The sequence below is a fragment of the Myxocyprinus asiaticus genome, chromosome 45, assembly GCF_019703515.2.
Source record: "Myxocyprinus asiaticus isolate MX2 ecotype Aquarium Trade chromosome 45, UBuf_Myxa_2, whole genome shotgun sequence".
Classification (NCBI taxonomy): domain Eukaryota; kingdom Metazoa; phylum Chordata; class Actinopteri; order Cypriniformes; family Catostomidae; genus Myxocyprinus; species Myxocyprinus asiaticus.
This window is the reverse complement of record NC_059388.1, coordinates 1,368,819-1,395,588: the sequence shown is the minus strand read 5'-3', so window position 1 is coordinate 1,395,588 and position 26,770 is coordinate 1,368,819. Positions and strand designations below refer to the sequence as shown.

The window sequence follows — 26,770 nt, the reverse complement described above, 5'->3', positions numbered from 1 at the left end:
GTTGAACTTCATTTTATTTTCATATCAAAGTACATTCAACTGATTAAGTCAAATTAAATCTTTTCTTCTTTCGGTGGAAGATCTCTCAGACCCCATGGCTTTGACTGTGTCTCTGGGTCCCCATTCTTATAGTTAAGGCCCTGGTGTATATACTCGACAAAGTAGCAGTTATAGATAGACTATTATGACTATTTAGGATTTATGGTTTCTTTCTTTTATTGCTGCCAACTTGGAAATTTACAAAAGAAAGAAATTACAGAAAATGCACATTGCTTATATCATTTCATAGCTGTACAAGCTATATTAGCTACTGAAATCATTTAAGTTATGATTGAAAGACAATTGCTGGGAAGGAAATGTAGAGACCAGACCTCTTGGAACTTTAATTGAATACTTCTGGTATATATTAAGATACTTAATGATTGATGTACCATGATATTTACGGAGTCCTTCAAGATGCTTTAAAGAATACCATGGTATTAGCATGGTACCAAATCCAAAGAAGAAAAAAGACTAAGACCATGGTCATTTTTGTTAGTGCCTACTGTACGGCCCATTCTATGAGACCTATGGTCCACCTTAGATCTTAAAGCTGGAGCCAAGCCTGCAAGTCGATGGACTGAAGTGGTGACCACCTGGGAGTGAGGTAAGTTGACAATGAAGCCAGGAGTTGTAGAAGAGAAGAGGGCCGTTGCTCAAGTGCCACCACAGGTTGCCGAACCCTGCAAAACACAATGCTAAACAGATCATCACATCTTAGTTTATGTATTATGTGCATTGATGAGCCAAAACATTATGACCACCTGCCTAATGTGCTGCTGGTCCTCCGTGTGCCATCAAAACAGCGCCGACCCACTGAGGCATGGACTCTACAAGACCCCTGAAGGTATTCTGTGGTATCTGGCATCAAGACATTAGCAGCAGATCCTTCAAGTCCGGTAAGTTGAGAGGTGGAGCTGTCGTGGATCAAACTTGTTTGTCCAGCACATCCCACAGATGCTCAGTCATTTTGAGATCTGGGGAATTTGCAGGCCAGGGCAACACCTTGAATTCTTCATCATGTTCCTCAAAGCATTCCCGAACAATGTCTGCAGTGTGGCGGGGCACATTATCTTTCTGAAAGAGGCCACTGCCATAAGGGAATACCACTGCCATGAAGAGGTGTACCTGGTCTGCAACGATGTTTAGGTGGGTGGCATGTGTCAAATTGACGTCAACATGAATGGCCGGACCTAGGGTTTCCTAGCAGAACATTGCCCAGAGCAGCACACTCCTCCACCGGCTTGTCGTCTTCTCACAGTGCATCCTAGCGCCATCACATCCCCAGGTAAATGGCACACACATACACGGCCGTCCGCGTGATGTAAAAGAGAACGGGACTCATCGGACCAGGTGACCTTCTTCTACTGATCCAAGGTCCAGTTCCGACACTCACATGCCCATTGTAGGCACTTTCGTGGGCACCCAATATGCAGCAGGGTGTGATGCACTGTGTGTTGTTACACATTCCTTCTGTAACCATCATTAAAATTTTCTGTGACTTGTGCCACAGTAGACCTTCTGTCGGTTCAGACCAGACTGGATAGCTTTCATTGCCCTTGTGCATTGATGAGCCTTGGACGCCCAACACCCTGTCACTGGTTTGTGGTTTGTTCCTCCTCGAACCACTGTCGGTAGGGACTCACCACTGCTGATCGGGAGCACCCCACAAGCCTTGCCGTTTCAGAGATGTTCTGATCCAGTCGTCTGGCCATAACAATTTGGCCCTTGTCAAAGTTGCTCAGGTCTTTTCTCCTGTCCATTTCTCCTGCATTCAACATGTTGACTACGAGAACTGATTATTCACGTACTATCTAATCAACCCAGACCATAACACGTGGCCTTGTTCGGAGATGATCAACATTATTCGCTTCACCTATGAGTGGTCAAAATGTATAGGCTCATCAGTGTATGTATTAGTGGAGATTCTAATGAAAGTTATTATAAAGTGTTACTCATACGCTAGAAAAAAGAACATATAATCACACCTATTAATTAAATTGATATTTTGTTTTATTGTTATTACAGCATGACCCTGGCCATTAGAAATGATTAAAAATAAAAAACTGGTGCTTGAACTGCATCTGGAATGTTCGTCATCTAACATTGAGAATGGTGCAAATGTCACAGTAATCTAACAAAATGGTCAATAGTTATATGTGATGTTGTTATAGATTTTAAATGTATTTCTTATTTCTATTTGAATAGGCTCCAAGTGCAAGCATTGCTATTTTAAAAACAAATGGCAGGTGAAATTGTGGGACATGTCTTTCCCATATGAAGTTAGACATTTCTCTTGTTCTTCTGGAAATCATCATCCTGATCTGAACAACTGAATTCTTACACTTTATTGTGTAGATAATTTATCTTACACATTAGAGGTGCTTACCAGGCACTCAACATGATGAAGGCTGGTTGTCAGTGGTTACCTGTTGTTATGGTTACCATTTCCCTCGCTCTTGGCAACACAATCTCCCATGAGCTCAGTGTAAGTGCTGAGACACTACATATAAATGTCGCATTTGTCCCTGAACTGCATATCAGGCATAAACACAAATGCAGAGAGGTACACATGCATGCATAAGAGAAAGCTTGTGAAAACGAAAATATTAAAATGTTTTTACATCTGCACTTTTACTGTATGCTATGGTTTCATTTTACTGTAAGAAAATACAGTGAAAATGTTTCAGTTATTATGGGATGGTATTTTGGTGACTGTATATTTTACAGTTTTTAACAGTTTATACCATTAAATGTCATGTGAATATACCAACCTACTGGAACTACAAAAATCTTTTTAATCATTTTAACAATATTTTCCCTTAAAGTTAGGTGTTTTGTTTTGTGAGATACATTTTTATAAATGAATTCATATTTTTTAAAAGTAGGATTACATGTATTCTCATTCTTTATAAATATTTTTTTCTTTGTAATGTATATAGTAAGGTAACTTACAGCTAACCAATTAAAAATGTTGTTTTACTGTAGTATTTACATTCTTTTCCCATGAATATAACTAACTTTGTTTTTACAGTGTATGGTGCTGTATACTGCTTTTAGTTGGTAAATAAGATGCATGAGATAAGAAAACAGTATCTAGTGCATGAAATTTCGATGCGGCCAGAGGTTAATTATGCTGCTGTGTTAGCTGCTGTTGTGTTGTTTAATATTAGCACAGGCCTACGAAAAAAAAAAAAGAAGCTTCATCTGAGTCAAGAACATGCAGATTCTATTAACGAAATAAATATTCTGTCATCATCAACCACATATTGTACCAACCCAAATGACTATGACACCCAAATGACACCAAATGATGATTAGGCAGGATGACGGCCTTAGTCACCATTCACTTTTATTGCATCTTGTTTACCATACAATGAAAGTGAATGCTGACTAAGGCTACCATTCTGGCCCTGGTTTGGAACAATACAAGGCTGAGTAAATAATGTCATAATTTTCATTTTTGGCTAAACTATCCTTTAAGATTCAGCTGGATGAAGAGATACAAATGAAATAAATGTATAACTATCACTGTCATCCAAAGCAGCACATGAACTCAAACATTCTAAATAGGACATGTATAAATAGGAAATAATTTATTTTAATTTGAACTGTAGTCATCCCTTCATCATGACCCAAGCTCATGTCTTTTTTCATTTGCATTTCAGTGCAACAAAAGGCCTGCATTATTGCTCCAGGCGCGCCCTTCTGACAGTTAAAGCAGAGACGAGAAGAGCTGCATCACGTGTGTGGCAACTCATGCAGACTGAAGCCATGCATTCACTCTGCAGCCCTGGGCATTTGCTGCGCACTGATGTTGTTTAAATACTCCTTCATCATGCACATACAGAAAAGAGCTGATTTAAACCTCCTTTCCTTCACTATTCATTCTAAATGCCTGTAGGTACCTAATGCAAATGGAGACTAAAGTTCTTTTGTGTGAAAATGTAAATGGTTTAATGATGCATAATGAGTCCATGGACTCTTTTACCAACTTCAAGATTTTAAGTTAAAATTCATTGGGTGAATTGAGGTAAAGTAGGCCACTTTCTAAAAATGTGTCATTGGTGTTGTTTTAAATTTATTCAAATGGCCAAATTCGTTAAGAATTCATATTTATTGGCCATTTCAGTTGCACAAGAATTTCAATATACAAGTACTTGTGTACTCAATAAACAATATACACATAGAATGTGCAAAATACAGTCCAATACATGATCTAAAGAGCAACATAAATGATTTTCAATACAACACAATATACATATTATGCAATGTCATCCCATACTAGTTTTGGATGAACTTAATGCTGATTTTTAGAATGGAAGAATAAAATTGTCCATAATTTTAATGGTAAAAGAATGTAAAAATCATTCACATCACATCAAACATCAGAATGGGGAAAAAATTTGATCTCCGTGATTTGGAGCATGGCATGATTGTTGGTGCCAGAGGGGCTGGTTTGAGTATTTCAGTAACTGCTGATCTCCTGGGATTTTCACACACAACAGTCTCTAGAATTTACTCCGAATGTTGCCAAAAACAAAAAACATCCAGTGAGCGGTAGTTCTGTGGACAGAAATGCCTTGTTGATGAGAGAGGTCAACAGAGAATGGCCTGAATGGTTCGAACTGACAAAAACGTTAAGGTAACTCAGATAACCTCTCTGTACAATTGTGGTGAGAAGAATAGCATCTCAGAATGCACAACATGTTGAACCTTGAGGCTGATGGGCTACAACAGCAGAAGACCACATCGGGTGCTTTCTTAGGAACATAGTGTTCTTAATAAAGTTCTCAGTGAATATATATTTCTTTAACAAAATGCTATTTAAAATATTTTAGATGGAGTAGAGCATGCCACAATGCAGACTATGTCAACTTACCAAAAGTACAGTATGTCAACTGCAATATGTGTGCTGGTTATAGGCAAATATAGATGGTCCTTACAAACACACTGTCAGCAAACCACTATTGCATGTTACTTAATATTAAAATACACATAGTATCATTACAGGTCATTTGGGCCTAGTGCTATGTGTTTCTGGTTTATATTAGATTATATAATACTGTCAAACTTTAAGGGGAGTGTTGACCCTGAGTTTGGAGTCACACATGCCTGTTTCAACATACGTAATGGTGGCACCAAGCTACACACATGCAGGTATGTGGAGTTTTATTCTTAAACTCTAATTAAATAGCATTGAATAAAGTATGACATCATCTGTGCAAGATATGTTATTGAGAAACAGGGGTAACAATTTATAATAACATTTATTAATGCTTAATCAAAATGTCATAATGCTCAACATATCATTAGCGTAGCCTACATTCAGCTAGTAAGAAATGCTATGAAACTAAAGGTAGACTGATATATCGGCGCCGATAGCTGCCAATAGTTTTTTTTTTTTTTCCTCATCAATAAACCTCTTTTTGGTACTTTAATTCACCAAAGTGGCATTCAACTGATCACAATGTATAGTCAGGACATTACTGATGTAAAAAACAGCACCATCACTATTTGAAAAAAGTCATTTTTGATCAAATCTAGACAGCAGCCATCACTCCAACACCTTATCCTTGAGTAATCATGATAAATTGATCATTTGGTACCAGAAAATCACTTGCCATTATATCAAACACAGTTGAAAGTTATTTGGTTCATTAAATGAAGCTTAACATCATGTTTGTGTTTGTTTTTGAGTTGCCACAGTATGCAATAGACTGGCATGTCTTAAGGTCAATATTAGGTCAAAAATGGCAAAAAAGAAACAGCTTTCTCTAGAAACTCGTCAGTCAATCATTGTTTTGAGGAATGAAGGCTATACAATACTTGAAATGGCCAAAAAACTGAAGATATCATACAAAGGTGTACACTACAGTCTTCAAAGACAAAGGACAACTGGCTCTAACAAGGACAGAAAGAGATGTGGAAGACCAGATGTACAACTAAACAAGAGGATAAGTACATCAGAGTCTCTAGTTTGAGAAATAGACGCCTCACATGTCCTCAGCTGACAGCTTCATTGAATTCTACCCGCTCAACACCAGTTTCATGTACAACAGTAAAGAGAAGACTCAGAGGTGCAGGCCTTATGGGAAGAATTGCAAAGAAAAAGACACTTTTGAAACAGAATAGCAAAAAGAAAAGGTTAGAGTGGGCAAAGAAACAGATATTGGACAACAGATAATTGGAAAATAGTGCTATGGATCTTAACCCCATTGAGCTTTTGTGGGATCATCTAGACTGTAAGGTGCATGAAAAGTGCCTGACAAGACCGCCACATCTATGGCAAGTGCTACAGGAAGTGTGGGGTGAAATTTCACCTGAGTATCTGGACAAACTGACAGCTTGAATAACAAGGATCTGCAAAGCTGACATTGCTGCACGTGGAGGATATTTTGATGAGAACTCTTTGAAGAAGTTTAAGAAGTTCTGAAACATTTTTTTCAAATTGTAATAGTAATTTTTCTCATTATTAATGTCCTGACTATACATTGTGATCAGATGAATGCCACTTTGGTGAATTAAAGTATCAATTTCTTTCCATAAGAGCAAAATCTGTACATTATTCCAAACTTTTGGCCGCCAGTATTTATATATACAGGTGCATCTCAATAAATTAGAATGTCGTGGAAAAGTTCATTTATTTCAGTAATTCAACTCAAATTGTGAAACTCGTGTATTAAATAAATTCAATGCACACAGACTGAAGTAGTTTAAGTCTTTGGTTCTTTTAATTGTGATGATTTTGGCTCACATTTAACAAAAACCCACCAATTCACTATCTCAAAAAATTAGAATATGGTGACATGCCAATCAGCTAATCAACTCAAAACACCTGCAAAGGTTTCCTGAGCCTTCAGAATGGTCTCTCAGTTTGGTTCACTAGGCTACACAATCATGGGGAAGACTGCTGATCTGACAGTTGTCCAGAAGACAATCACTGACACCCTTCACAAGGAGGGTAAGCCACAAACATTCATTGCCAAAGAAGCTGGCTGTTCACAGAGTGCTGTATCCAAGCATGTTAACAGAAAGTTGAGTGGAAGGAAAGGATGCACAACCAACTGAGAGAACCGCAGCCTTATGAGGACTGTCAAGCAAAATCGATTCAAGAATTTGGGTGAACTTCACAAGGAATGGACTGAGGCTGGGGTCAAGGCATCAAGAGCCACCACACACAGACGTGTCAAGGAATTTGGCTACAGTTGCCGTATTCCTCTTGTTAAGCCACTCCTGAACCACAGACAACGTCAGAGGCGTCTTACCTGGGCTAAGGAGAAGAAGAACTGGACTGTTGCCCAGTGGTCCAAAGTCCTCTTTTCATATGAGAGCAAGTTTTGTATTTCATTTGGAAACCAAGGTCCTAGAGTCTGGAGGAAGAGTGGAGAAGCTCATAGCCCAAGTTGCTTGAAGTCCAGTGTTAAGTTTCCACAGTCTGTGATGATTTGGGGTGCAATGTCGTCTGCTGGTGTTGGTCCATTGTGTTTTTTGAAAACCAAAGTCACTGCACCTGTTTACCAAGAAATTTTGGAGCACTTCATGCTTCCTTCTGCTGACCAGCTTTTTAAAGATGCTGATTTCATTTTCCAGCAGGATTTGGCACCTGCCCACACTGCCAAAAGCACCAAAAGTTGGTTAAATGACCATGGTGTTGGTGTGCTTGACTGGCCAGCAAACTCACCAGACCTGAACCCCATAGAGAATCTATGGGGTATTGTCAAGAGGAAAATGAGAAACAAGAGACCAAAAAATGCAGATGAGCTGAAGGCCACTGTCAAAGAAACCTGGGCTTCCATACCGCCTCGGCAGTGCCACAAACTGATCACCTCCATGCCACGCCGAATTGAGGCAGTAATTAAAGCAAAAGGAGCCCCTACCAATTATTGAGTACATATACAGTAAATGAACATACTTTCCAGAAGGCCAACAATTCACTAAAAATGTTTTTTTTTTTATTGGTCTTGTGATGTATTCTAATTTTTTGAGATAGTGAATTGGTGGGTTTTTGTTAAATGTGAGCCAAAATCATCACAATTAAAAGAACCAAAGACTTAAACTACTTCAGTCTGTGTGCACTGAATTTATTTAATACATGAGTTTCACAATTTGAGTTGAATTACTGAAATAAATGAAATTTTCCACGACATTCTAATTTATTGAGATGCACCTGTATATATATATATATATATATATATATATATATATACTTTATAATGCATATACAAAACTCTTCATCTGGTTGATATACAGGCAGGGGTGTAAAGTAATCAAGATTTATTTGATTACTTTAAGATTTACTTTACTTTTCATTTTAAGGGATTTGTACTTTACTTTGTTTCATGCAATTTAAAGGGAATACTTGTACTTAATTACATTTCCAAAGAAAAAATAGTACTTTTTTACTCCTTATAATTTTATTTAAACTTGAAAAGTACTCACTATATTTTTGCAGATAATTTTCTTTTGTCTTACTGGACTGAAGCCGCCTTTTCACTGCATCCAACAAATGACAGATGACAGACCAGATGTCAGTCATTTCAATGGAGTGTCGATCGGCAGCTGTGTGCTGTTCCGACCATCTGCATATGCGGATCTGATTTGAGCTTCAGATACATTGAAATATTTGTGACACTAAAATAAAATTACAGTTGTACTCAAAAGTTGTGAGATTTTGTGAAATTGTGAAATTGTGAAATTTTGGCATTGATTTTGATTTAAGGATAGTGATCATATGAAGCCATTATCACATAGATGTTTGGCTCCTTTTTCAATCATAATGATAACAGAAATCACCCAAATGGCCCTGATCAAAAGTTTACATACCCTTGAATGTTTGGCCTTGTTACAGACACACAAGGTGACACGCACAGGTTTAAATGGCAATTAAAGGTTAATTTCCCACACCTGTGGCTTTTTAAATTGCAATTAGTGTCTGTGTATAAATAGTCAATGAGTTTGTTAGCTCTCACGTGGATGCACTGAGCAGGCTAGATACTGAGCCATGGGGAGCAGAAAAGAACTGTCAAAAGACCTGCGTAACAAGGTAATGGAACTTTACAAAGATGGAAAAGGATATAAAAAGATATTCAAAGCCTTGAAAATGCCAGTCAGTACTGTTCAATCACTAATTAAGAAGTGGAAAATTCGGGGATCTATTGATACCAAGGCAAGGTCAGGTAGACCAAGAAAGATTTCAGCCACAACTGCCAGAAGAACTGTTCGGGATACAAAGAAAAACCCACAGGTAACATCAGGAGAAATACAGGCTGCTCTGGAAAAAGATGGTGTGGTTGTTTCAAGGAGCACAATATGACGATACTTGAACAAAAACGAGCTGCATGGTCGAGTTGCCAGAAAGAAGCCTTTACTGCGCCAATCCCATAAAAAAGCCCAGTTTCAATATGCCCGACAACACCTTGACATGCCTCACACCTTCTGGCACACTGTAATTTGGAGTGATGAGACCAAAATAGGGCTTTATGGTCACAACCATAAGCGTTATGTTTGGAGAGGGGTCAACAAGGCCTATAGTGAAAAGAATACCATCCCCACTGTGAAGCATGGTGGTGGATCACTGATGTTTTGGGGGTGTGTGAGCTCTAAAGCCATGGGGAATCTTGTGAAAATTGATGGCAAGATGAATGCAGCATGTTATCAGAAAATACTGGCAGACAATTTGCATTCTTCTGCACGAAAGCTGCACATGGGACGGACTTGGACTTTCCAGCACGACAATGACCCTAAGCACAAGGCCAAGTTGACCCTCCAGTGGTTACAGCAGAAAAAGGTGAAGGTTCTGGAGTGGCCATCACAGTCTCCTGACCTTAATATCATCGAGCCACTCTGGGGAGATCTCAAACGTGCGGTTCATGCAAGACGACCAAAGACTTTACATGACCTGGAGGCATTTTGCCAAGATGAATGGGCAGCTATACCACCTACAAGAATTTGGGGCCTCATAGACAACTATTACAAAAGACTGCACGCTGTCATTGATGCTAAAGGGGGCAATACACATTATTAAGAACTAAGGGTATGCAGACTTTTGAACAGGGGTCATTTCATTTTTTTCTTTGTTGCCATGTTTTGTTTTATGATTGTGCCATTCTGTTATATCCAACAGTTGAATATGAATCCCATAATAAAAGAAATGTGTTTTGCCTGCTCACTCATGTTTACTTTAAAAATGGTACATATATTACCAATTCTCCAAGGGTATGCAAACTTTTGAGCACAACAGTATGTAGTCCATTACACGTCTCAGGGCAGTTATGAAGTGAAATGTCCACTGTGTGGCACTAAAAGCAGGTGAAATGTTCTCACAAACAGATGAGGTTTTTAAGATTAATGTTCTATCGAGATTTAAATTAACAAAACCGACCTCCCTACCCATAACCTTAAACCTAATCCTAACCGATAGTGTCAGAAAAAGCTCATGTGAGATGAAAAATACAATTTCTGAAGCAACCATGTCATTTTGTGGTGTTTCTATGGCACTTTCAGCTCACGTGTTGACTCGCGTGCTCTTCAGGACTCGTCCCCCGTTCCTTTGTATCGTATATGCAACACTCTATCAGTTAAGCCACTGCGCAATTTGATTACACTTGACAAGCTTGTAAATATAGTTGCTTATGTAATGCAAATGTTAAAATGAGTTATGCGCTATAGTAAAAGTGTTTATATGTCATAAGATAGCACTGCGTGAGGAACAGAATAAAAATAAAAAAAGTGTTTATATACTGATAATCTGCTGTTTTACTCATGATTTGTGGGAAAGTGAATAAAAGTAATTGTTGTAGTGCCTCTAGTGTTCATTGCTGTGTTTCGTACAACAGTAGTGATCAACCGATATGGGTTTTTTAATGGCCGATGCCAATATCCAGAGAGCAGGGTGGCCGATAGGCCGATACAATGCCGATATATCACACAATTTAATATAGTAAATAGCATAAACATACAATTGCTAAATAATGAATAAACTCTTATTTATCACTATATTTACTCAATTACACACTAAACTCTAACTTATAATAATAGTATTGTAAATGGTAGATAGCAGTTTCTTCTGATTTCTGTTCAGTCATCAAATTTTAGTAAATTGTTAATATATAAGAAAGAAGGAAATATCAGTACACACAATAGTCCAGCAACCATGGATGGCATATCCATGTTAGCAATCACATTTTCTCAGATAATACAGAATCAAACCAATTGTAAATACAGTGCATAGTGAACATGACATTTACTTATAGCACACGTGAAGCACTTTTACTTTGAAGTTGCACTCACGCACTCGTGCGGATCCAGCCCGAACAGCAGCATTCTCCTGACAGTTTAAATGGCCTGGATCGCCTGCTTGGATTGTTGTTACAGAGTGACCATCATGATTTGTGAATAAGAGGAACTTTTGATCCTGATCCTGAAGTTTTGATTCTGGCTGTTAGAACACGGAAGATATTAGATGAGCGCTTGATGGGAAGAAAATTTTCATGAGGTTCATGAAATTCGTCTGTTTAAATGAGATATCTGCATATTTGCAGATGGTGTATAATAGAAGTTTTATTGATATTTGCCTTTTATCATTAGAAAAGAAAGGTAAAAGTTACAGGAAACTGTTGAGGAGAGAGAGAATGAGTACTTTAACATTATGAGTTCATATCAGAGCGTCTGCCCGCAGCTCTGATATGTGGGACCGTTTAAATGAGACTGTGTTGCACACCGGTCTATTATTGTAGTAACACAATGACACGTAACAACAAAATGAATTGTAACTGGTCGTTTACATGTCTCAGTTGCTTCACATGCAAGCAGGCAATACTCAGCACTCTCAAGAAACAAATCAGCCAAATGGGAAAATGTATTGACCGATGTGATAATTTAAAAAATCCAAATATCGACCGATTTATCGGCCTCTGCTATATATTGGTCGACCACTATACAACAGACCACAAAAAAATCATTTTGCAAAAATGTAGTTAATGTAACATGATTTTTTGACCAGGTTTTAAAAACCACTGGGGGAGAAATATGACTGTTGTCGGAGACAGCAAAAATGCGACTTAAAAAACAATCAAATTTAACAACATCCTCTCTCACACAATCTCCTCTCTTGCTTTCATTCTAGCTAGGAAATAGTTACTTTTTAATACTTAAGTACAATTTAATGTGAATACTTTTTACTTTTACTCAAGTTTAAGTAAACTTGATACTTGGACTTTCAATTAAGTAAAATTTTCATTCAGTATCCATACTTTCGCTTAAGTATAATTTCAGAGTTCTTTTACACCCCTGTATATAGGCAATAACAAGCTTCATTTGGTAATTACCTACACATAGAGCATTGTAACGGAGCCAAGTCCCTGGGCTTGTTTGTATTTAAAAGACAAGCGTTATGCACCAAATCTGAATTGTTCTGGTTATTATTAGGACTTTGGTTGCACACTAATCTGCTTTTGGGATTTTATTCATTTTGGACTCTTGTAGCCAATGTCTGTGCCTGTCATAGTAAAGAAAGTCTAAAAAAAGCTTCATCATTACAAAATTCATTTTTTTTTTATTTATTTTTTTTTACTATTGGCCGATTAATCGGTTATCTGCCCTTTCCAACACCTTGGTTATCGGTATCGGCAAAATCCACTATCGGTCGACCTCTACATGAAACTTTGATTCAATTATTTACATATGAGTTTTTTAATTGTTTTTTTTTTTTTTTTTTTTGGAATGAACTACTGATCTGTTAAGCATTTTTTAATTATTGTTAATAACTCATTCAAGACACACAGTATAGTGTTACCAAAACAGTCATGTTTACTTATTTATTTGAGTAGTAATTTGATTTAATATGAGTAGGCTGAAGCCAGTGCTAATTACACATACCCTTTTTGCATTTCAAGATTTAAATTCATTCAGTCCTTCATTAAATACACTCAAAACAAAGATTTTTACTGCTTGTTCAATTTACTTAATTAAAATTAACTACAGCAACAGAAATTTGGAACAATTTGTCACAACTTGATTTTATTTTGTTCTATCCATTTAAATGTGCAAAATGGAAGTTTACTTAATCCATTTGAGTTGGGACTACATGAATACGTTTTGTGGCGTTAATGTAGCATTGATGAAACTGGGCAGGGGATTTCCATTTCCCAGTATGCTTTGTATGGGACTCCATAGGGAGAGTATATATTGAAATGAAGCATTATTTTATGTGTTTCAGTAGTTCGCTAGTTAATGTAATCCTGTATTAAGGATAGTGTAAACATGTGTGAATCGCTGTGTGGGGCGAAGGGCTCGAGGCTTGACCCATGCTCGAATACCAACCCCCCGGACTGGATTAGTATTGATGGAACAGATAGGAGGAGATGGGGAGGAGGAGGGATGCTGGAAACTCTCAGTGCCACATAGAAGTAAGCAGCTGTTTATATTCTCTTACTCTGGCTGTGTGATTGGTCAGACTAAATGAACTTGCTCCTCCCGAACCTTGTTAATGAAACTACATTTCAGTAGTTCACAAGTTAATATAATCCTGTATAAAGGATAGTGTAAATATATGAGGCTCGAGACTTGACCCGAGCTCAAATACCCCCCAAAAGAAGCTTATGAGCAGGACAGTGAGTCTTTAGCTACGGAGCCTTGAATTTAGAAAGATGTGAATTTTACGGAACCTCTTATCCCCCAAAAGATGAACTGGAAATTAACTGGAAACGAATCGTCACTTGCCTATCTTGTGAGAGATGGGCAGGAATGCCAAAGAAGATAGAATCGAGCTGGGCCACTAGCTGAGGCAGCCTCTTGCTAGGGTCCACGTCGGGGGATAGGAAACTGAGAGGTGTAGGATAGGAAGAGACTGGAGAGTGAATGCAAGTTGAAACACTAAAGGGACAGTGGCGGTATCGGCAGCAGGGAAATGAGCTCTGTGAAGAGCTGTTGTACGCAGGAGGGGTCGTTCCGCCCTAACACGGGGGGCAACCCCGTGAAAGGGCAGGGTCACCCCGGGCAGAGGCGTGAATCCTAGCCACCCGGAATGACCTTAAGTCTCCCTCCTGGCTTGGTTGGTTAGACAGATGGGCTTGTGCGGTGAACAGTGCGAGCCCCGTGGGAGGAGACTTGGCGGCCGCTCGAGCATGCAAGCCCAACCAGCGTTCAAACGGGAAGGGCCCTCACTGCATTCGATGGGGGAGTCGAACCAGCCGTGAATGGGAGAGCCCACGATACAGATAAACTTGAATAGCTCCCACTGCGTTCGGGCGGGAGATCCCACTGCTGATCGAATGGGAGAACCCTTGAATGGATTGTGTTGGAGGGGTCTGCAAAGCCCTATCATGGGGACCTCCCCGTGATCTGGCAGGATTGGCCTGAGCGGAGGTGTGAACCTTGACCCCCCCTCCAGACGCAATAGAGGGGCACTCACGGCATTTTAACAGGGGAGTCCTCGCTGCACTTTGAATGGGGATCTCACGATACAAATAAATGTGAGTTAGCTCGCACGCTTTCGAATGGGAGAACCCCCTGTTGCGATCTGAACAGGAGAGCCCTTGAGTGTTAGTGGCAGGCCCGTCCAGTAATTAAAGATGGGGGGGCCCCCGGACTGTCCGGAGAGACCCCTGCAGTGTCCAAATGGTGGGGCCGGCCTAGGTGGTTGACAAGGATAAGCAAGTGTCCCCCAGCCCTGGTTGTGAACGCCTCGTGGTTAGCTGATGAGGGCTTGTTGTGCTTTTCTGATATGGAGATGGTAAGTACAGATGTAGCCTAAGCATCAGATGACCAATGGCCTAGTAAACGTATTTGGTGCTCGGGCAGGCCTTTTTTGGCTGCTGTGGTTACGGTAGTGGCTAGTGTTTTTGTGGTGTTTGGGGAAATTAAGCCCTGTAGGAAAGTATTTAAGCATTTGATTAGCAGTTCGATGGTGAGGGGGAGCCTGGTGTCGGTTCTGGTGGGTTGGAATTTGTGGATACCTTTAAGGAGAAGTGAGATATGGGGGTTTACTGTGGAGGAGTTTGGCCGAAAATTTATTTGTAGAGGAAATGGATGCCGCTTAGGTGTCCTTTGATGATTCCTGAATGAAGGTTTTTTGAATGATTGAGGTGTGAGGCGTAGGAGGATGTGGAGAGCAGAGTAAAATTGGGAAATGGTAGGTTGTAGATATGGTGATAATTTATAAAACATTTCCACACGTCCAGTTTGGAGGGTTCGAGGGGAAACGGCATGAAGTATGGAGTCTAAGGAAGCTTGGTGGAGGAGTCTGAGAGGGTGGTTTATAGAAATTTCAGTTCTAAACAGGGAGGGACTGGGGTTGGTTTTGGATTCGCTTCTGGGGCCAAGGCTCTGAATCTCTGAAAAAAGAAATTGAGAGAGAGAGAGTCAGCAATCTGGTTTTTTGATCCTGGAATGTGTTCTGCTTTGATGATGAATTGGTTACTGATTGAAATCCAAATTAGATGCCTGAGAAATAGCGACAATTCTGGAGAACGAGATCTGCCTTTATTAATGCACTGGACTGTGGCTTAGTTATCGCAGTGAATTAGGATACTTTTGAATGTCCATTCTGATCCCAAGTAGGAGGCTGCTACCACGATGGGATATAGTTAGAACAGGGTGGAAGTTTCCGAATGAGGAGGGGATTTAGATAACCTCCAAAACTGATTGATGGGGCTGCATCGGTGTACAGTTGGATATCTTCGGGGGAGGAGATAAAGTCGTCGTAGGAAAATGAGAGGCCATTCCAGTGTCTAAGAAAAGTCAGCCAAAGTTGTAAATCTGCCTGACACTTGGTCTAGGACTACGAAGTCGTTTAGGGAGTGAACTGAAGAGGCTAGAGAGAGAAGGTGTGAGATGAATGGGCGTCCATGGGGAATGATGCGCTTGGCGAAGTTTAAGTGGCCGAGGAGGGAGAGGTGGTCGCACTTAGTGTGGGTTGGGTTTGATAGGATGTCGGAAGAGATAGAAATAATCCTGTGGATTTTCTCTTTGGGTAGGGAAGCGAGAAATTTGTCCGTATCGAGTTGGATACCTAAACATTCGATGGAAGTGGAAGGGCCGGCGGTCTTTTCTTGGGCAATAGGAATTCCTAGGTCGGAGAATACCTTCTTAACTTTGGTTAGTACATAAAGAAATAAAAAAGATTTATTTTGAGTTATATTGACACATATAATTTGGTTGGGTTTACCCAATTCAGCTAGGTTCTTTCTACACAAAGTGTTTGTGTTGAGATTACATAGTAATTTTAAGTTAAGAAAACTCATTTCAAACACGTGGAACCACTGTCCACGATTAAATCAAATTCAAACAAAGCTATTTTTTTGTGTGTGTTTTCATTAGCAACCCATTGTATAGCAAAGTGGATATACACCATTGATATCTCAACAACTCCTTAGTGAATTATTTCAGTAAAATTAAAGAAAATAACCTTTCATTGAACATTATGTTAGTGTACACAGACACAGTGTACATTGTCAGACAATTATTCCATACTTGTTAAACATTAATAGTTGTTTCACATGTTTTCAATTCACTTTCAATTTTATTCTATCCGCAGTTTTCAAACACTGAGCAACCACTGGGCGGCACCATGATTCGAATTGCCTGTTTTCTGTTTCTGGTCTCGAGATGCAGTGTAAAACTAACCGAAATGAGCGATCCAGATGGAAAACAACAACCATTTTTGGAGTAAAAATGAATTTTACACAACTTGTGCAGTTGTTGGCTGTCATAACAACTCAAAGTAGTTATTGATATCAGCGTTACTAACCTCGGACCATCGCTTCACGTCACCTACTCAGGTGAGGCACTGTCAAAACAAAATGGTCATCTCGACTCTGTGAAGCATTGGCGCTATAAATTCACATGTTTTTTGACAACTTTTACAAATGTAATACCTTACCCGATAAGAATAACCGCTGATGCGGATGAAAACACTGGAGACCGGAAACTGAAAACAGGCGAACCATGGAATGCTTCTGCGTTCAGGAAAAAGGTGGATAATTTCACTCCTTTAATTGAAATGCGTGTGTTTTTCAAATCTGCCCTAACTTTACTTCTCTTGAATATTTTAATTTCTTTAAGGTTGTGTTCACTCTGTCTCATTACAAACTTATTTCAACATTCTTTGGTAATAAATGGTTATTTGCTTTATACTTTATCTGAACAATACTACAGTAACATACAGTATAGTACTTTTTTTATTCGTTTGGATGATTTTAGGTTAGATTTAAGAAAAAAAAAACATTTATTACCTTTTATAGTCTCTCAAAACAGCACACACACACAATATCAAAATCCACTAGAAGGTTGAAACATAGTTTGAAGAAGATTCATTTAGCAAGATTTCAAGAATTTAAGTCTTATTGCACCTAATTCAAGAATCACCCCTATATAGTAACTTTGATACTAATAAAAGGAAATATATATTTAAAAGACACACACATTAAATTAATCTACGAAAATATAATTAAAAGACAGATTAGAGCCAGTTTATCTACAGAAGTGAGAGACAACAACAGAAGCGGCAGGCAGGAATCTATGGCTGGCTTATTCATCCAGTGTTAATACAGTACAGGGATTAGACAGAAGTCCAGCTCCACATCTCTCTTACAGTTCTACATTACCTCATTCTATCACCTCTTTCTAGTTCTGAAACGTCAGTCACATAATCTCTGGCTCTCCTCACCTTTTACTCTTAACTCGTTCTTAAAAAATCCTCACTTATCTATCATTTCTTCTCTCGCTCTCTTCACTGCCAGCAAACTTTTATTTGGGCACTGGCAGATTGTTTAGCATATGGGGAGGGCAAACGAGGCAGAGTTTGGGGGATAAAGCTATTCTTTCAGCTTCCCAACTCGAAAAATCTCATGATAACAGGGACGTGTCTGGCACCATATCAATGAGAGAGTGTGTGGGATTTGAAGATGTCTGATTTTCAGTCTAAATTGACTTTTGTTGATAAGAAGAAAAATGCTGCAGGTTTATATATATATATATATATATATATATACACTGATCAGCTATAACATTAAAACCACTGACAGGTGAAGTGAATAACATTTATTATCTCATTACAGTGGCACTTGTCAAAGGGTGGGACATAATAGGCATTAAGTGAACAGTCGTGACAGAGTGACATTGACAAGGGTCAAATTGTGACAGCTAGAGCATCTCCAAAACGGCAGGTCTTGTGGGGTGTTCCCAGTATGCAGTGGTTAGTACCTACCAAAAGTGGTCCAAGGAAGGACGACCAGTGAACCGGCGACAGGGTCATGGGCGCCCAAGGCTCATTGATGCGAGTGCGGAGCAAAGGCTAGCCCGTCTGGTCCGATCCTATAGAAGAGCTGCTGTAGCACAAATTGCTGAAAAACGTAATGCTGGCCATGATAGAAAGGTGTCAGAACACACAGTGCATTGCAGCTTTCTGCGTATGGGTCGTGCAAGTAAATGCTTGTCAGATTTTCATGCTTCTTTGGAAAAACACAAAATGATAGTTGGAATATTCTAAAATCATGCGATAATAGAAAAGTAATAGCACACCTCTGCTCAACAAGACTCATGATCTATATATATATATTAGTTGAAGTTAGAAGTTTACATACACCTTCGCCAAATACATTTAACAGTGCTTAAAGCACAGTTAACTTAGTGTATGTAAACTTCTGACCCACTGGAATTGTGATATAGTCAATTAAAAGTGAAACAATCTGTCTGTAAACAATTGTTGGAAAAATTACTCGTGTCATGCACAAAGTAGATTTCCTAAAGATTGCCAAAACTATAGTTTGCTAATATTAAATCTGTGGAATGGTTAAAAAAAAAAAAAAGTTTTAATAACTTCAACCTAAGTGTGTGTAAATTTCTGATTTCAACTGATATATATATATATATATATATATATATATATATATATATATATATATATATATATATATCATGAGTCTTGTTGAGCAGAGGTGTGCTATTACTTTTCTATTATCGCATGATTTTAGAATATTCCAACTATCATTTTGTGTTTTTCCAAAGAAGCATGAAAATCTGACAAGCGTTTACTTGCACGACTCATCAAAGTGAAGTGCTGCTCTTCGATATCAGCGGCTTGTGAAACATGAATGCTTTGCATGTGCTGCGCTCATCTGTTGTTAAATAGCACAGTTTAACATGTTTAGCTTCATATTCAGCTCACAACTAAATAAACTCCCTGTGTGACTATGATGAAGAATTACGACAAGTGATTGAGTGGCATGCCACATGCAGGTGCGAGGAACTTAATATGAATACAATACATACTCCTCTCTCTCACTGTTGATCGTGTGCCAGTGATTAACCGAACAGTTCTGTAATATTCTGTTCAGAGTTATTTCAGAGGAGGAGTAAATTATTTCCTTTATATTTAACTGGTACAACAGGGCTAAAGGCCCCGAGAGTAAAAGGCACTTTTAATTTTATTTTTAATGTTTTGTCACTATGCATTGCCTAAAAGTTTCTGATCCATGAGGTCATCGTGTGCAATGTCTAAAGGCTGATTTTGAGTATAACTTGGAAACTGTTGCAAATATATGTAGCTAATATGTAGATTTATTTTGACAAAATAATTATTTGTCATTTTTAGTTTTTTTCAAAGTGATTAAATCAAAAAGTTTTCAATAACTGTCCGATAAGCAGAGTTCCCACTCTTTTCAACCAATGAATTTCCATGACTTTTCCATGACTTGAAAGATAATTTCCATGTCCAAACATTTAGCCTTCCATTCTGAAAATGGCACCAAAATCACATAATTGCAAATTTGTAAAAAAACAGAACCAAACCATTGTTTGATAAAAGTTCAACTGAAAACATTTAATTTAAGTTTAATCCATACAAACACATTGCGTGAATTAGTGGCACATCGTTATCTCTAATGGTGCTTTCACACTTGGTTCGACTGCTTGGACCGCACCCAGATTCGTTTCCTTGCCCCTCCCCCTGCCCCCGCTGGTTTCTGTTCACATTCTATTATTTGGGTCTGAACCGCATTCCGATTGAGTCATCAACGTGAGTACAAACAGCAGCTGTTTACCACTGTATCTAGGCAACAACTCAAGAAGACATCAGCTTCACTGTGTTATTAAAGTATTCATCTCTTTGGATTGGTTCACTTTAGGGCTGGGTGATAGGACGATGTAATCGTATATCGACGATATCTTACAAAGATCCCGATGCTGACTGCGACACTCAATTGACCAAAGATGATCGACAATATCGGGAAATGGAAAAACCAAGGATCTGGGAAGTCAGCAAATATATTAAACAGTAGCCCAGGGTGTGAAACTAGCACCCGCCACCTGCAAAATGTGACGAGGTTGAACCCAGTTCGCATGCTCCTCGTCCAAATGTAATTCACGCGTGAGTCATTTTGCTCATCTACTCGCAACAGTACACATATTAAACAACCTCCAAAACAAATTCTCAACATTATCAGAACATATCAATATCAAACCATAGTTTTGGTCAACAAATATTGTTATAGATAATTTTGAACATTTTTGACGTTTAAACACAGTGACAACCAGCCATAATAAAAATGTGACAACTTGCCCCAACCTGACATTTATGAAAAGTACTGTTGTCTGAAAGCATAGTTCAAACTTTCTGTTAAAATCTACGTTCATAATAGTTGATCCTTGCCTTAATGTATTAATGTATTTATTGCGTTCACTTGTTTAGCCAACAACTATTACAACATATGCTCATATTTCATTTTTAGTTTGGGGGACAGAATTCACAAAAATGTTTCTAATTTAAGAGGGGTTTGAAGTAGATATATTTGTGTAATTGGACTTTTGACTCAAAACCTAACAGTTACTAACATATAGTCCTTGTAGCAACTTCTCTGTGTGACAACTAGCCCCTGTTGCCCCTATATCAGTGTATTGCTGTGCATGTAACTGGTTCAATATCAGATCTCTGAAAGACATTACATTATTGTGGCAGACGAGTAAAGCACTGATTAGACAATAAAAAAGTGGCTTTAGAAGTTTATTTCCACATCATTGGACATAAGCCTATCAATGACCTACAGTACACAGTGATCTGAGTTACAGTTTCAGTTCATCTGGTAGATGTCAGATGGATGCTCTGTCACATTTCACAAGTTTTCAGTGTCTCCAGCAATAAATGCTGCATTTTTAGGATGCTGTGTCAAGTTAAATGTAGTTTGAATCTTTAAAAAACATGTCTGAAGACCCCTGCACTCCGCTCCAGCCAGCTGTATTTGTTTAACTGTTGGTTTGTTTTCTGTACAGCTGCAGTTGCGCTTACTGCCCCCTGTTGACCAGTGTTGAGTGGGATTACAAAGTAATTAGTTACTGTTACATAATTACTTTTAGGCACAAAAAGTAGTGTAACACAATACATTTTTGAATTATTGTAATCAGATTACAGTTCCTGGCTTTCAATGAAAGTGATTACTTTTAAGTACATTACTTGGGTTACAAATATTTCTAAAAAATATGATTTATGTGTAATACAATTAAAATGTGAATTCATATTTTCATATGTACATCTGTTTGTGTTTCTGTGACACTGCTGTAGAGTCTGCGACATTTGTTGAGCAGATAAACAAAAGAATGTTTGTGACAAGTGTTTTAGAAAGTAACTTACTGACTGTGAATGGTTATCATGGTTCATTCAGGTTGTCAAAAGTCAAATGGTACAACCTCAAGACATCTTCATTCAAAAAATCAAATTTGTGAAAAAAAAAAAAACACCCTTTGCCTTGAAAATGCTTCAAAATGCTTTTTGAAAATAATGATTATGATCACTTATCACATGTATTCGAGGTAAAGAAAATATCTTCATTTTACTTGAGGGTTGTGCCATGTGACATTTTCAGTCAATATTTTGTCGAAAATGGTGAAGGATCTAAAGATCTTATTTGAGTTTTAAAGGCAACCTGAGTGTGTATACAGCTACAAGAGAGCAAACATGCAGTATGTATGTACTTCAATAATGTCGCTTCTTTATTTCATTTATTTTCTTATATATTTCTCATTTCTTTATATTTTCAATTTGTCTTTTTACATTGTTTCTTGCTCTTGCTATTATTATTTCTGTTTATTCTTATGTTGTGTGCTTTACTGTCTTCACAAGTTAGAGATAAAGAGTTGTCTTCATTCATGGTCTTAACATCACAGGATGATTTTTAATTGTCTTTTGCTTGGTATATTAACACTTGTTGAGCTTGATCAGATGAAGTCAGACTCAGCATTGAGAAACACAACTAAGATTATTCAATAAGAGACAAATCTCTGATACTGGCATATCTTCTGACGAAGAGAGAGAGATCTAGGAGGAGACTGGATCTAACAATGGTATAAATGTTTTTTTGTTGTTGCTATCATATGGCTTTAGAAAACTTGGAATATAGCACACATCTTATGGACCATTTTATTATATTTTTATCATGTCTTTGCATCCTTTTTGAAGCTTAATAGCTCCAGTCCCCAGTCATAGTATTTGCATGGAAAAGAGCAACCAGTTGTGCTCCACAGAAGAAAGAAATTCAAACAGGTTTAAAACTACATGAGGGTGAGTAAATGATGACAGAATTTTTGTTTAGGGTGAATAATTTCTTTAAGGCAAGAAGAGCACTTTTAAGAAGAATTCAAAAGAGCAAGGCAGATTGTTATTGGTATATATATATATATATATATATATATATATATATATATATATATATATATATATATATATTACTGTACCTCATAGTCACTTCCTGTCAAGCCGTGTTGACGTCATAGGCTTCTTGAGCAGTCGGTCTGTCAGATGTTATGTTGCCAGTTTAATCCCTGTGGGAATAAACAAGGCTAGATATTAAAAATAAAATGTTTGCTCTGATGCCAAATGTATCATTCATTAGATATGAATAATCTTTGTGTCCATCAAGTTCCAAATATTAAAAGAAAATAATCATATGAGATTAAAAATGTAAAAGTATTTAATTAATTTATATACATTTAATATATAAACCATTTTATAACAATTGTATTGTGATTTGTTGGCATACACTAGCACGCTATAGACAACATAAAATATAGATTATGGTTATTCCACCCACCCCTACAAACAATGACAATCTCAAAAACACACACTTGCATGCACATAATATGGTGATGCAACCCGAGGCAATATGATGTTAACTCATGTGTATATGTATGTTCATTTTGCACAGATGCCAGAAATATGAATCACTTTCAACAACATCTTTAACAGGAAATGTACTCTCGGATCTATAATACATATTATATGGATATAAAAGCTTAGTGAACACGATGAAAGAATCTATTGAAGTGTCACATATTTGTAATAATAATAATAATTCGTATTGTTGTTGTTGTTATAATAGTATCTAGTAGTAGACGAGTAAATAAAAGTGATAAAAAAGAGTGAAAGAGCATCCCTCTCTCTCTCTTTCCCCCGAGATCAGACACACTGTTTGACACTGATTCATTTAAGCCAAACGATTCGCTGTAACGGTCATTGATTCGATTCATTTGAGTCATCGCTCAATCTCACCGTGCGTCTTTTTTTTTTTTTTTTTTTTTTTTTTTTGCACTGAAAGCAATATTTAATAGTGTTTTCATCAGCTATGTTCATTATTCCAAAATATCACACCTCAAAGTCCAGTCGAGTAATTCATAAACGGTTTGCGACTCGTTTTGACCGAGTCATTCAAAGGAACCTTTTCAAATCAACCGAGTCACCTGGAAATCACCCCAGTACTTACGCTCAAAGCGCGCGCGCGCGCGTGCACACACACACACGCACACACACACAGACAGACACACACACACAGACAGACACACACTCACACGCACACACACACAGACAGACAGACAGACAGACAGACACACACACGCACACACACACACACCACAGACAGACAGACAGACACACACACACACACACACTGACAGACACACACTCACACAGACACACACAGACATACAGACAGACACACAGACACACACGCACACACACACACACTCTCTCACACGCACACACACACACACACACACATGTATTTATCAGAGTGGCGGGAGGAGCTTTGGATTATAATGCACATCCATCTAACGGCAAAGAGAGTGGGGTATAACCAGTGCTCTGAGAAATCTACAGGTCTTTAAAATGCTTGGAAATGGAGATAGCTTTGGTGAGTTTTGAGAAAATGGGTGATGGAGGCAGTGATGGAGAAACCTACCGAAACCAAAATTCCTTGGATCATCCACGTTTGGTCCACAACAAAGAACTGTCCAGGAGAAGTGCAGAACAGAGCTCGTGGAAGATGAACGACATGAACAACTGCAGTGAGAGTACTCTGGATTATTACCGTCCTCATCTGTTTGACGAGGATATTCGGGATTTGGACCTTGACCATGAAAGCAACGAGCGAGTTCTCATCAATATCGCCGGACTGAGGTTCGAGACCCAGTTGGGCACCCTCAACCAGTTTCCCGACACTTTACTCGGAGATCCCGACAAGAGAATCAAGTATTTCGACCCCCTCAGGAACGAGTATTTCTTCGATCGGAACCGACCCAGTTTTGACGGGATTCTCTATTTTTATCAGTCCGGCGGCAAAATCCGGCGACCCGTCAACGTGTCGATCGACGTATTCGCCGACGAAATCCGATTTTACCAGCTCGGCGAAGAAGCGATGGACCGTTTCCGCGAGGACGAGGGTTTTATCAAAGAAGAAGAGAAACCTTTGCCCCAGAACGAGTTTCAGAAGCAAGTATGGCTCATTTTTGAGTATCCCGAAAGCTCCAGTCCCGCTCGGGGCATCGCCATCGTCTCCGTGCTCGTCATCACCATCTCGATCATCACCTTCTGTCTGGAAACTTTGCCCGAGTTTCGCGACGAGCGCGAGCTGCCGGTGACGAGTCGCGCGATCAATGGCACTCAAGATCGCCCGTCGCTCACTTTCAGCGACCCGTTCTTCATTATTGAGACCACCTGCGTCATCTGGTTCACCTTTGAGCTTTTCGTGCGGTTCTTCGCCTGTCCCAGCAAGTCCGAGTTCTCCAAGACCATCATGAACATCATCGACATCATGTCCATCATGCCTTACTTCATCACTCTGGGCACGGAGCTGGCGGAGCAGCAGGGACAGGAGCACAACAACGGGCAGCAGGCCATGTCGCTGGCCATCCTGAGGGTCATCCGTTTGGTACGGGTGTTCCGCATCTTCAAGCTCTCCAGACACTCCAAGGGGCTCCAGATCTTGGGTCAGACTCTCAAAGCCAGCATGCGAGAGCTCGGCCTCTTGATCTTCTTTCTTTTCATCGGGGTCATCCTGTTTTCCAGCGCCGTCTACTTCGCGGAGGCTGACGAACCCGAGTCGCACTTCTCCAGCATCCCAGACGCCTTCTGGTGGGCGGTGGTCACCATGACAACCGTAGGCTATGGCGACATGAGGCCGGTGACCGTGGGGGGCAAGATCGTGGGCTCTCTCTGCGCGATCGCAGGGGTGTTGACCATCGCCCTACCGGTGCCCGTCATCGTGTCCAACTTTAACTATTTCTATCACCGGGAAACCGACCAAGACCAGGCGTCCCTCAGAGACGAGCCCAGCCCCGCGAGCCAATGCGATGAGGTGCTGAGGAACTCAAAAGATGGGGAACACAAGGAGGATGCAAACACGCCCATCGAGAAGACTAACATCAAAGCCAACAGCAGAATGGATATTAAGCGCTCTCTTTATACATTTTGCCTGGACGCAAGAGAAACAGACCTGTAGTTCATGCACAGTCCCAGGATCACTGTTTTAAATGGGAATCCTCTGATCTCTCAGGAAGCGCACCAGCACATTTGGGAAACATAGATGTATAATGATTCATTTCTAATAGAAAGTTGTCTCAGGCCTTAACTCATGGTTGCCCCATCACTCCCTCTCATGTGAAAAGCCAAATTAGGGATACTTTTTTGAGAGATTTGTACACAGGCTATATCTGTACATTAGTAACACTTTATGTGAGTTTTGTGACTGTGTCGGTATCATTTCACAATACATTGTTGTATTAGCAATATATATTCACTCTCATTTTTCAAACTGATTGGTGTATGAAATTAAAGGAGGACATTTAAAGTGTTTTCCTGCTGAATTCCAAAATTCCTGAAGTTTCAAGTAAATGGATTCAAGCAAAAAGTGAGCGTGTACAGGAGAAAGACACCACAACACCGGAGAAACCAGAGATCTTCATGAAGAAATGGAGATCCACTCAGTTAGAAGGTAAGTCTTGAAATTATTTCTCAATGTTTTATATTTTGTGTGTGTTATGATGTAGTATAGACTTTCAAAAATGAAAGTTCTGTCATCATTTATTCACCCTCATGCCGCCCCAGATGTGTGTGACTTTCTTTCTTCTGCAGAACACAAATGAAGATTTTTAGAAGAATATTTCAGCTCTGTAGTGATAGATATATATATACGTAGATACCCCACACAACCGCTCCGGACACGTCAATGGTCAACATTTCACCAGCCACTGAAAACGCCTCAACATTGTGCTGTCTACGGTTGTAAGAACGGCAGAGATATAAACTCCAGACTAAATGGTGAGAATGTGGAGCTTAAGCAATCAGGCTATTTATAATATTTAGAAGAGCTTTAACCGTTTCATTTCTGTTTAGAGTCATTTTTATTATCTACAATATTTAGAATGATTTAACCTTAATGACTGCCAAAGACTGTTGCAGATGCACGGT

General features: G+C 39.1%; 1 protein-coding gene and 1 long non-coding RNA gene across 4 annotated transcripts in view; one reads left to right on the top strand and one right to left on the bottom strand.

Annotated features, from left to right (window-relative positions):
* Positions 1-176: 176 nt before the first annotated feature.
* Positions 177-24,408, bottom strand: LOC127435364 (uncharacterized). The gene is made up of 3 exons (XR_007896193.1): positions 24,264-24,408; positions 22,765-22,851; positions 177-722 (listed from the first exon to the last, which is right to left on the bottom strand). It is a non-coding gene; the product is annotated as an uncharacterized LOC127435364 (long non-coding RNA).
* Positions 24,127-26,770, top strand: part of LOC127435329 (potassium voltage-gated channel subfamily A member 5-like) — a 68,567-nt gene continuing 65,923 nt past the window's right edge. For 2 of the 3 annotated variants that reach the window (XM_051688735.1, XM_051688736.1), the window contains exon 1: positions 24,127-26,294. In XM_051688735.1, the coding sequence (XP_051544695.1) occupies positions 24,201-25,802 (1,602 nt within the window). In that variant the 5' untranslated portion in view covers positions 24,127-24,200 and the 3' untranslated portion in view covers positions 25,803-26,294. The remainder of the gene's footprint in view (positions 26,295-26,770) is intronic. The other variant, XM_051688737.1, reaches the window with a different exon arrangement.